Genomic DNA, 12,062 nt, shown 5'->3' with positions numbered 1-12,062 from the left:
ACCCTGTTATATTGTCATGTTAACATTCAGTATTTAAAGGCTGAGTATAGTATTTTTGAAGTTAAGTTAAAATTGTGGCATGCAATTCATTTGTCTCAAAAACTTATGTTGTTAAAGGAGAACATTTAAAATCCAAAGAATGCTGTGCATGACCAGCCCATTCCCTAACTATCATGTTCTTAAGATTTTGAGTTCTTTCAGCTGCTCAATACTACATACGTGATGTCACAAACGTGCTCCTCTCTGACAAGTTGAACCTTACCAGATATATTCATTTTAATCTGGAAAAGTATCAGGTTTCAGAAAACACGCTTTTCACTTTTTCAGAGGTAATACAAATGAACAGTAGTTAGAACTAATTATTTTATCACAGATTCTTGAAATATTTTTTCTGAAAGAAGGATAAAGAACTTATTGTTTAATCAAAAGTGTTCTGATGTGTGAAAATTTGTTTCTTGTCAGTTACAACAGTGGCTGCCCCAATATTGACAATTATTTGGAGAAAGGCTGCATTCTTTTCAAGGGTTTTTATTTAGAAAATTGCACTAATGAAGCATGGTCACTCAGAGGAGATGACACAACAAAAACACGCAAACATAAAAAGTATAACAGCTATGTGTCTTTTTTGGGCTAACTATACAGGTGCTATACTCTGTACCATTTCTATTTTGGGACACAGCTATCCTCCTTTTCTGTCTCCCTTTCAATCTTCTCTCATCTCCCTGTTATATTTTTCTTCTCTGCACTCTGTCATCTCCAGATCCTTGTCCATGCTTTCTATGTCTCAGATGGATGGCAGTGCTTTCTGGCAGGTTCTGGAGTCTCTAGCTCCTTGCCTATGGGGTCTCTGCCCTAATATTCTATTAAAGGCCTAAGCACCAAAGACTAATCTTGGATTCCCCATCATCATTAGACAATATGTTTCTTGCTCCCTCCCCATCTCAATACCCTCTGCCACCTAAATATTTATGGTACATAACTTTTTGTTTCTGTAGGCCTTAATGTGTCCCTTCAATATGTGCAGTGTCTTCTATGCAACAAGTTGAGGGATGGGAAGTAAGAACTATGAAACCATTATATCTTAGTTTTCATTTCATCAGTTCAGTTCACCTCCCTGCCGACTCTGAAGAATGCCAGTATAGAGTTTGTCCAATATTCTGACCATTTACAAGGTGCACGTCTTCAATCACCCAACCTTTCTTTCTTCCTTCCTCTCCAAAACATTTTTTCTTGTGGTCACACCCTTACAGCTAGGTGATTCTCTTGACAAATGGCTGATGATATCCAGCCAGATTTTGATTCAGCATGTGCTGCCAACTGAGTATTTGCATGTCTTGTAATGACAAATCAGTAGAGTTCTTCTGCTTGATATTATCTCTGTTGTTTAACATTTTCCGTATAATTTTCTAAATTCTCTTGTTGCTTTTTTGGCAGTTCAGACAACTGCTAATTGTCCTTTATCAGCGTTTGCTGAGATCTCTTGTCATACCACATAACAGTTACTGTGAATGTTCCCAAGTTCCCCATTACATTTTACATTCTGCGGAAGTGAAATTATGGGGTGGCAATGTAGAACACATCAACTCAATAATTCAGAAGTTATGGCATTTGGCAAATTGATCCCACATGAGTATGGGCAGTTGTGTGCACAGGAGTGCCCTTAGAGTGAATGTCATCCCATCCATGGTTGCTTATTTTTGAGTTTTATTTGCTTGGGTCATGGAACAGCTCCCCTCAATCCTGTTATGCAATAAGAGAGGCTAAACAGGCCATAATTAATTGTTTTTGAGCACAATCTATTGGTTTACATGTTCACACTATTGATTTATGAACAAGTGAACCAACTGTAAAAATAACAAACAACAGAAACTATAATAATATCATACCAAAATGGAACCAAATGAACTGGGACACAAATGAGATTCTGGCAATTAACAAAACTGTGGAAGGTGAGTTCTTGAAATGTCTGTTGAAATGCTTCAGTTCACCTTTCTCAAACTTGCCTATATTTATAAAACTAAAGAAGTCTAATACCCTACACAATCAATTACCCCCAATTAATCTCTAACAATATCACAAAGATTCAAAAGTACAGTTTATTATATTAATCATTCTCCTATTTCATCCTATCCAGCACCTTTCACAATCCTTCAGTTTTGGACTCTCTTTGTTTTCTTGTTCACCTTCCATATGCATTGTTCTGTTGCGCTTTGTCAATACTTTTTTCCCTTATATACAGTAGTATATACAGTACATGTGTGAATATTCATAGATTACAGGTTTGAAGGCTGCTGTCATACATTATATTTTCTTTGGGTCTCAGTCTAACCCAATAAACTAAATGCCTTATAAATTTGTACATTTATAGCAAAATCCATCCATCCATTATCCAACCCACTATATCCTAATACAGGGTCAAGGGGGTCTGCTGGAGCCAATCCCAGCCAACAAAGGGCGCAAGGCAGGAAACAAACTCCAGGCAGGGCGCCAGCCCACCACAGGGCACACACACACACCCACACAGCAAGCACACTAGGGACAATTTAGGATCGCCAATGCCATACAATATCAATTACATTCACACAAATGCATAAAAGAAAATACAAAATTTATATAAGTAATCACTGGCAATATTTACCTAAAAAATGGTGACAGCACACTTGTTTCTCTTTTTTCTCTTGTTCTCTGTTACCATCAGGAATATTTTTTCCTTGTTCCTTGGGTTCCTTAACAGGAAGCAACAACTTGGACAATTTGTTTTCTGGAAAATTCTTCAAAGGCATGGATCGAGGAAAGCCAAACATAATTAAAGAAGTGAAAAACAGAAGTACTGCACAAACGAGAAAACCAGCCCACCATGCTCCAATCCACCGAGGATCATCAGTAGTTATGTTCAGCTTTTCTGCAAAAATAAAAGAACAAAGGAAAACCAAACAACTTTCTTTATTTCATCGTCATTTAATCATTTCAATGTACAGCAATTAGTATATTCTTTTTATTATACAGCACACTTTGGCATTACAAAAAACTATCATTATTAATATAAGTACTAACACATGTACCATATTAGCTTATAGGAATAAGGCTGAGGAAGACCAGATTCAGGATGGATTATTTTTTGGCTGAATGCTTTTAATTGCTTAAAGTTAATAAGGTTTATGTTTCTGCAGCATCATGCAACTTCTGAGTTGTTTTTGTATTCTTCTCATAAATTCTTGTTGTGGATACAACACATCAATGATTAAAAGGTGATTATTTGCTTTGTTATTAGAGGCACATTAAAACATACAGTTAAGAATATTTCATAATGCATACTTGCCATATAGAACTTTTAATGTTGTAAATGATTTTAATGTACGCATGATAGCAGTGTTGTATAGTGATCAAATCTACTGTTTTACAACATGTGGCACATAAATATCAGAACTCATGGCAAATTACTGTTTGACATATAATTAAATGTAATAATCTGCAACAAGATGTTGTTTCCTGGCTTCAGTTCCCATATTTGAGGTAATTTCCATATGGTGTTTTTGACTTTTTCTATCAAATTTTATAGTCAGGTAATTAGAAAAGATTAAATTGACCTTTGAAGGCTGTACCCTGGTTCTTGGAGTTGGAAAGCCAAAAATTCAAATATCTGCATTGCTACTGAAAACACAAAGTTTTAGAAAGCTGATTTTAAGTAGGATAATTTAATTTCTTTGGTGTTATGCAACTGTTTCTGCTTTGTCACTTAACATTTATGGTTATTTTAACTTTTTAAAATATGTACACATTTTGAGCTGAAAAAGAGTTGTGTTTGCATGTGCTAAAACATTAGTCAATATATCTTTAAATCTCAATAGAGATTTCCATATTTGCTGTTGTGATGGATTGCATGGTATATGGTCCTATATACGAAGGGTGTCATGGGACAGGAACGGGGATTATTGAGGACCTAAGAGTAAAAAGAAGTGTGACCTTCAAGTATGTAGGAAATGGTGGACTGCCCAGAAGTGCCAGTGACGCCCAGTCCAAAACCAGTGGGCCAACCACAGGGTACTTAATAATTTTTTCTTCACATTCTGACATATTATGTTTTTACTTAAAAAAATTCTATGTAAAGAGAAAAGAAGTCCAAAAATATTGTTATTAATGATAAATTCCTTGGTGTCAAATCAGGAATATAAATGAAATATACAAGTGTGTTCCTTCATTTAAAGAGTCCCTCACCAATTCATACAGGCATTTTTGAAATTCTTTCTTAGAGACTTTTAATTTAATTTTTACTCTTATATATGTAGTGTGATTGGATCTCAGGTATCTTGACAGGCACACTGCAGTAACCCACTCTTTAAAACATTTAACTATTGTATAACTATAACTATTTACAATTAGGTAAATATCATTCATTAATTTATTTTCCAAACCCACTAATCCCAATGTGGAGCTATGGATGACACAAATGCTAACTTGTCACAGTCAGTATTAAAAACAATGGTAAAATCTAGCCACCAATAGAAAAAAACATTCCAGTTTGGTGCTGGTGGCAGAGTGGTAGCACTAAGGCTAGGGATCTGTGCTGGCAATCAGAAGGTTGCTGGTTTGAATCCTGTAAATGCCAGAAGTGACTCTACTCTGTTGGGCCTTTGAGCAAGACTCTTAACCTGTAATTGCTTCGTCCTGGGTATGACATTAATATGCATCCAACCCTGCAAGCAGGTCCACCAAGTTGCATGGAAAACTTGTGGTTTGGTGGCAGGATTGGCACTCCATCCACCATAAAAAAACTCACACTGTTCCAGTGTGGTGCTGAGGTGTCACCCATTGCAATTGGGTCACAATGCACCACATGCTCCCCACCTCTCAGTGCTGGTGCCAAGCTCAAATAAATAGAGAGGGTTAGTGTCAGGAAGGGAATCCAGCTGTAAAACTTTAGCCAAAATTTTAATGATGGAATCAATCCAATCAGCTTCAGAAAATGCTAGGCGGTGGTTAGTGAGCAAGTGCTAACGGGCCAAGGGTGGGCCCAACTAAAAAAGTTAGTCTAGAAGACAGGAAATGGGAAAGAAAAGGATGAGTTAAAGGTGAGAGTGGGTATACTGAATGTTGGGTCAATGGCAGAAAGCTGACAGATTTAAAGGAAAGTAAAAGTGCTGTGTGTCCAGAAAAATAGATGGAATAGGAGTAAGGCAAGAGAATTGGAAGGAGGCTGTTAATTGTTGTACAATGGAGTGAATGAGTAAGAGAGAAATGGTTATGGTAATACTAGTAATGCAAGGAACTTAAGTATAGTCTTGCGAAAAGAAGTAGTGTTAGGTTGATGAGTGTCAAGCTAGGCCTTGATGAGACAGTAGTTAGGGTAATTTCTGCATATGCTCCTCAAATAGGCTGTGGAGAAGAGGAAAGGGCAGGTTTCTTGCCACAAATAGATTAATAGGTGGTACAAGAGGAAGAAAATGTTATTGTTTGTGGAGGATGGGGAGTAGGGAAGAAAAGTTGGGGAAGGGAAGATGATGGTACACTTTGACATGGTATTTGATTTGGTAATAGTTGACATATTTTTTTAAAATAAAGTAATTCAGTTTGAGACTTACAGTAATGAAGGAATGCAAAGCCAAATAGACACTCTACTGTATAGAAGATCTCATTTGTAAGAGATAAAGAATTGTAAGATCATAAAAGGGTAAAGTGTCACAGTGCAGAATAGAATGGTGGTGATGGATTTGGAGATCAGAATCAGTGGTAGAGTAAAACCAGAGCAAGCAATGCCAAGTATAAAATGGTGAAGATTAAAAGAGGAAGGGGTTAACAACAGGTTTAGGGAGAAGAATAGCATGATTATATTGAGAGATAGTGAAGAGGTATTAGGTTAGACAACAGGAAGGAGATCACCTGGGGACAAAGAGACATGCTGGTGGAAAAGAGGGGTGTAGGACTAAGAAGGAGGCAAAGAAGACATGGTACTAATCAGGGATGGAGAAATAGAAATATATAGGCAGACAAACAAGGAGACAAAACAGGCAGAGAGAATGATTTTTAGAACAGCAAAGTCTAGGGACAAGGCTAGGGAGGATATTATATAGATAAAGCAGATGAAAGTAGAGCAAGGTGTGGTCTTGATTGAGCATGATAGGATTAAGAACAGTTGGAGAAGGGACTTTGAAAAGCTGTTGAATTAAAAAAAAAGTCCAAGTGTAGTATTTGTGAATAGAATCTTTGAACAGAAGAAAATAGGTTTTCATATGGTGTTTATTGATTTGGAGAAGGCTATTGCTAGAGTGCCAAGTCAAGAGGTCAGGAAGTGCAGGCAAGAGAAAGGAATGCCAAAAAAGTATGGGAGAATTGTCCAAGGTATTGTAAGGTTTCTAAACTCATTTGGGACTCCCCCTACTGGGACGGCACGCCAAAGAGCGTCTCAAAGCACAATCGCCATGTCTGTGGAAGACAGTTTCTCCATTGCAGGGGCAACGCAGGGCAAATCTGAGCCGACCACAGTCACACTATAAACACCTGTCATCGATGGGTGATGCCAGGAACATTATAAATGCAGGGAACAGTATTACTTGGCCACAACCCTGCCTGATTGCTGTGTCTGTATATAGGAGAATGGTAGATCCCTCTACAATAAATAACCGTGCTGTTCCTGTTTCAAGCAGAATAAAACTGGTTTTACTAATGTATTGAGACTCAGCCTCGTGTTTTGGGGTGTAAGACAGGGACTCACATGTCACAATACTGTATGTATGAAGGAGTAAGGACACACATTGAAAATAAATAAGAAGAAGACAACATATCTGAGGTTTAATGACAATCAGAATTTAGATGTTAGTCTGTGTGGGAACTATTGAAAATAGTGAATAAGTTTAAATATCGGGGATCAGTGGTAGCTCAAGATGTAGAGATAACCCACAGAGTGCAATGAGGTTGGAACAATTGGAATTAAGTATCAGCAATATTATGTGATCAATGAATTAAGGTGAAAGTTAAAGACAAGGCTTTTAAGACAGTAATAAGACCATTAATGATGTGTGGAGCTGAGACATGAGCAGTAAAGGGAGCACAGCAGAAGTAGTTGGATGTGGCAGAAATTAGAATATTGGGATAAACACAAGAAGACATGGTACCAATCAGGGAAGGAGAAAGACAGAGAAATGTATTGGCAGAGGAACAAGAAGACAAAAGAGGTGGAGAGAATGATTTTTAGAATAGCAAAGGCTAGGAACAAGGCTGTTACAAAAAAGTACAGCATTAGAAATGGGACAATTGGAAGTCCAAGAAAAGTGGGAAAGATACATAAGAAAGTGATGGTAAGCGGAGACAATAAATATGTAAGCAAAAAAGTGATGGCAATGGAAGTGCAGGGGAAAAGAAAGAAACAGAGACTGAAGTGGAGGCTGGTGGATAAAGTAAAAGAAGATCTGAAGGGAAAGGGTTTGACCTGGGAAGAGAAGCAGGTATGAAGAAGGTTGATCAGGCAAAAATACCCCAAATAATAGTTGGAAAAGATGAAGAGGAAGAAGAAATTAAAAATAAACACTTACTTTTTTCATGTCATGATGAACTTTTTTAGTATCAACAAAATAACAAACACTTGCTGCTTTCTTTATCACTGTATTCTATCTTATATACCCAATAATACTAGATGTTATACAGTAAATAATCTAAAAATGCATTATTGGCTTTATATACTGTATATTATATTTTACAAAACTTGAACTATCTGAATAATGTTTTTATCACTGCTTTTTGTTCACATTTCTGTTTACTTATTTGTATTTTTCATTGTACGTATTTAATTTCAATGCATATATTATTTATTCAGTAAGACAATGGGTACTGCATCTTATTCAGATCAGATACCACTTCTTTAGCTATCTGCAGAGCCAAATTAGAAACACATTTCATTTGAAGTAATCATTTAAAGGTGTTAGCAAAAGGTTAACAACAGTTCATAAAGCTCAGATATGTAAAAACATCATTAATGAATGTCTGCCAGCTTCTAAAGAATGTTTGAACTTATCCTGGTAAAATGAATTATTTTTTGTTTTAATTTTAAGTAACTAGGACACTCAAGATTGTACAAAATGCTGGGATTCTTCTAGATTGCCAAGGTAAGACTGTGTGCTGTAAGTGTGGTATAAGATAATTACAAGTTATTGTTCATTAAACAGTAATATCCCATCACGTATTACCCCCAAACAAAGCTGTTAAAGAATTAAATGTTAGTGTGATTCCAAGACTAATACAAAGTCAAAGACTTTTTTCCAATAATGTTTGATTAGAGCCTTTCCCAAAATATGTTCTAGTGAAGCAGATGCATAACAAAATCTCCCTTAATTAAGGTCTTGTCCTAAATTTGCTTTGGATATGAGTTTCAAAAAGATGTTATTTATCCAAGTAAAAAGCTTGTATATATATTGGAGGCAAACCAGTTTTGGTTTTTCTTTTATCCTTTGTGCAAAGATAGCAAGACTTCAGGGCACTTTGTTATTGAAATTTTATTAGTAATTGTCAGCCTTTGAAAAATCTGGTTTGCTCTTGCAGTGTATAGAAGGAAAAACTTTCTCTAATGTGTTTGCAAGAACTTTGGTCAGAATAAATTAGTTTCAAAAGAAGTATTTATTTGTGAGAAGATACATTTATTGAAACCGTCAACATGTTGCAATAATGGATTGAATAGTATGAGTAGTGCTTCATATTAGAAGTTAGTGTTTTTTACTTTCTCGTATACGTAATAGGGAAAGTATTGCAATTTTCCAAAGATTCGATGTCGAGATTTTGATGAATCTTGATGTTTTAGACTTCAATGAGTCTGAAAATACCATTTTTGGAATTATGTCAGTGTCTGTGTCAATAGACCTTCTATAAAAAATTTGGACGGCGTTTTCCCTCGCCCGGATGTGGGTCACCGGGGCCCCCCTCTGGAGCCAGGCCTGGAGGTGGGGCTCAATGGCGAGCGCCTGGTGGCCGGGCCTGCACCCATGGGGCTCTGCCAGGCACAGCCCAAAGAGGCAATGTGGGTCCCCCTTCTCATGGGCTCACCACCTATGGGAGGGGCCAAGGAGATCAGTGTGAGTTGGGTGGTGGCCGAAGGCGGGGACCTTTACAGTCCGATCAATGCTACAGAAGCTGGCTCTTGGGATGTGGAATGTCACTTCTCTGAAGGGGAAGGAGCCTGAACTAGTGTGCGAGGTCGAGAGATTCTGGCTAGATATAGTCGAGCTCACCTCAACGCACAACTTGGACTCTGGAACCAATCTCCTTGAGAGGGGCTTGACTCTCTACCACTCTGGAGTTGCCACCGGTGAGAGGTTCTGAGCGGGTGTGGGCATACTTGTTGCCCCCCAACTTGGAGTCTGTACATTGGGGTTTACCCCGGTGGATGAGAGGGTATCTTCCCTCCACCTTTGGGTGGGGGGACAGGTCCTGACTGTTGTTTGTGGGTATGCACCGAACAGCAGTTTGGAGTACCCACCCTTTTTGGGGTCCCTGGAAGGGGTGGTAGAGGGCATACCTTCTGGGGACTCCCTCGTACTGCTGGGAGACTTCAATGCTCATTTGGGCAATGATAGTGAGACCTGGAAGGGCATGATTTTGAGGAATGCCCCCATCTGAACCCGAGCGGTGTTTTGTTATTGGACTTCTGTGCTCATCACGGATTGTCCATAACGAACACCATGTTCAAGCATAGGGGTGTTCATATGTGCACTTGGCACCAGGACACCCTAGGCCTCAGTTCAATGATTGACGTTGTGGTCATGCCATCGGACTTGCGGCCGCATGTCTTGGACACTTGGGTGAAGAGAGAGGCGGAGCTGTCAACTGATCACCACCTGGTGTTGAGTTGGCTTTGATGGTGGGGAAAGATGCCAGTCAGGCCTGGTAGGCCCAAACGTGTTGTGAGGGTCTGCTAGGAACGGCTGGCAGAGTCCCCTGTCAGAAGTAGCTTCAACTCCCACCTCCGGCAGAACTTTGACCACGTCCCGAGGGAGGTGGGGGCCATTGAGTCCGAATGGGCCATGTTCCGTGCCTCTATTGTTGAGGCGGCTGACCAGAGCTGTGGCAGTAAGGTGGTCGGTGCCTGTCGTGGCGGCAATCCCCAAACCCGTTGGTGGACACCGGTGGTGAGGGATGCCGTCAAGCTGAAGAAGGAGTCCTACCGGACTCTTTTTTCCTGTGGGACTCAGTGAGAGTTGGACTATGCCAGGGCTGCCCTTTTTCACCGATTCTGTTCATAACTTTTATGGACAGAATTTCTAGGTGCAGCCAGGCTGTTGAGGGGGTCCGGTTTGGTGGACTCAGGATTGGGTCACTGCTTTTTGCAGATGATGTTGTTGTGTTTGCTTCATCAGGCCATGATCTTCAGCTCTCTCTCAATCGGTTCACAGCTGATTGTGAAGCGGCTGGGATGGGAATCAGCACTTCCAAATCCGAGACCATGGTCCTCAGCCGGAAAAGGGTGGAGTGCCCTCTTAGGGTTGGGGGAGAGATCCTGCCCCAAGTGGAGGAGTTCAAGTATCTCAGGGTCTTGTTCACGAGTAAGGGAAGAATGGAGCGTGAGATCGACAGGCAGATCGGTGCGTTTCCTCCGCAGAGTGTCTGGGCTTACCCTTAAAGATAGGGTGAGAAGCTCAGTTATCCGGGAGGGGCTCAGAGTAGAGCCGCTGCTCCTCCGCATCGAGAGGAGACAGATGAGGTGGCTCGGGCATCTGATCAGGATGCCTCCTGGACGCCTCCCTGGTGAGGTGTTCCGGGCACGTCCAACCGGGAGGAGGCCCCGGGGAAGACCCAGGTCACACTGGAGGGACTATGTCTCCCTACTGGCCTGGGAACACCTTGGGATTTCCCCAGAAGAACTAGAAAAAGTGGTCGGGGAGAGGGAAGTCTGGGCCTCTCTGCTCAAGCTGCTGCCCCCATGACCTGATGGATGGATGGATGTCTGTGTCTGTCTGTGTGCGTGTATGTAAACACGATAATTTCAGCATGCTTTTACTTAGGTAAACCAAATTTTGCATTCAAGTATTAGGTACAAAAAGTAGATTTCTTTTGGGCTATTGCTGTAATTGGAAGTGGTACTTTACCTTTTATTCAACTTTACTTTTATAATAATTGTTCAATACAGGCAGTCCCCGGGTTACGTACGAGATAGGGACTGTAGGTTTGTACTTAAGTTGAATTTGTATGTAAGTCAGAACAGGTACATAAATTTAATAAATGCTATTGTTGACCGACTATAACCAAGTGCTCTACCAATGAATGATGGAGTTTCACCTCTCTCTGACCTTTTTATTATTTCTACGTTATTTTCAATGGTGATGGTTTTTCTCTTCTTTACTGTATCACCTGCACTTGCATCAGATTTGTGTTTCAGAGACATTGTTGAAGGGTGAAGACAAAAGATTAAGATGAGCTTTTCTGCACAGCACTGTACACGCTATCACAGCAGGAAGGTACCAGTCATCAACATGTCTGATGTACTTACAAGAGACAACTTCCTGCTATGTACGTAACAGTACAGGCTTGCTATTGAGAATGAATGGGGGCATCGAAGGGCAGTTCATCACCAGCCCACCTCACAGTCACCTCCACTACAGTATGCTGCCTTCAGTGTCCGCCCACTGAGCACAAACACGGTGCTACCAAAGGCAGGCAGTGAATTGCCCCCATTTAATAGGCAGGTATCCGATGCACACTACAATGCTACCCCCCGCTGCCCCGTTCACCCTCAATGGATTCCGTTCAGCCACAACCGGGTCACGGCTTGTAGCATTACCAGCCGCCCAACGAGAACGAACGAACAGGGTGTGGTGGGTGGTCAGTGAAATCGCTGGCCTCTGGGAGCTGCCCAAGGGACGCTACACTGCACGAGCAGCAAAATCGCCACCCTCCAACCTCCATCCAGCCACCACTTGCAGAATTACCAGCCACCCACCGAGAACATATGGGACAGCCGTGTGTGGTGGGCGGGCAGTGAAACCGCTTGACACCGGGAGCCGCTGAGGGACACTACACTGTGGGGGCAGAGAAATCGCCCCCCTCCAGCCTCCGTCCAGCCACCACTTGCAGCGTCCCCGGGC

At 40.7% G+C, this 12,062-nt stretch overlaps 1 protein-coding gene across 5 annotated transcripts in view; it reads right to left on the bottom strand.

The window, feature by feature from the left end:
• Positions 1-12,062, bottom strand: part of LOC120532665 (solute carrier organic anion transporter family member 3A1-like) — a 410,803-nt gene that overhangs the window by 178,835 nt on the left and 219,906 nt on the right. For all 5 annotated transcript variants that reach the window (XM_039758919.1, XM_039758916.1, XM_039758918.1 and 2 more), the window contains one exon: positions 2,639-2,902. In XM_039758919.1, the coding sequence (XP_039614853.1) occupies positions 2,639-2,902 (264 nt within the window). The remainder of the gene's footprint in view (positions 1-2,638; positions 2,903-12,062) is intronic.

Source organism: Polypterus senegalus, chromosome 7 (assembly GCF_016835505.1).
Source record: "Polypterus senegalus isolate Bchr_013 chromosome 7, ASM1683550v1, whole genome shotgun sequence".
Lineage (NCBI taxonomy): Eukaryota > Metazoa > Chordata > Cladistia > Polypteriformes > Polypteridae > Polypterus > Polypterus senegalus.
Note: the sequence above shows the minus strand (reverse complement) of the source record. Positions and strands in the feature narration are given on the sequence as shown.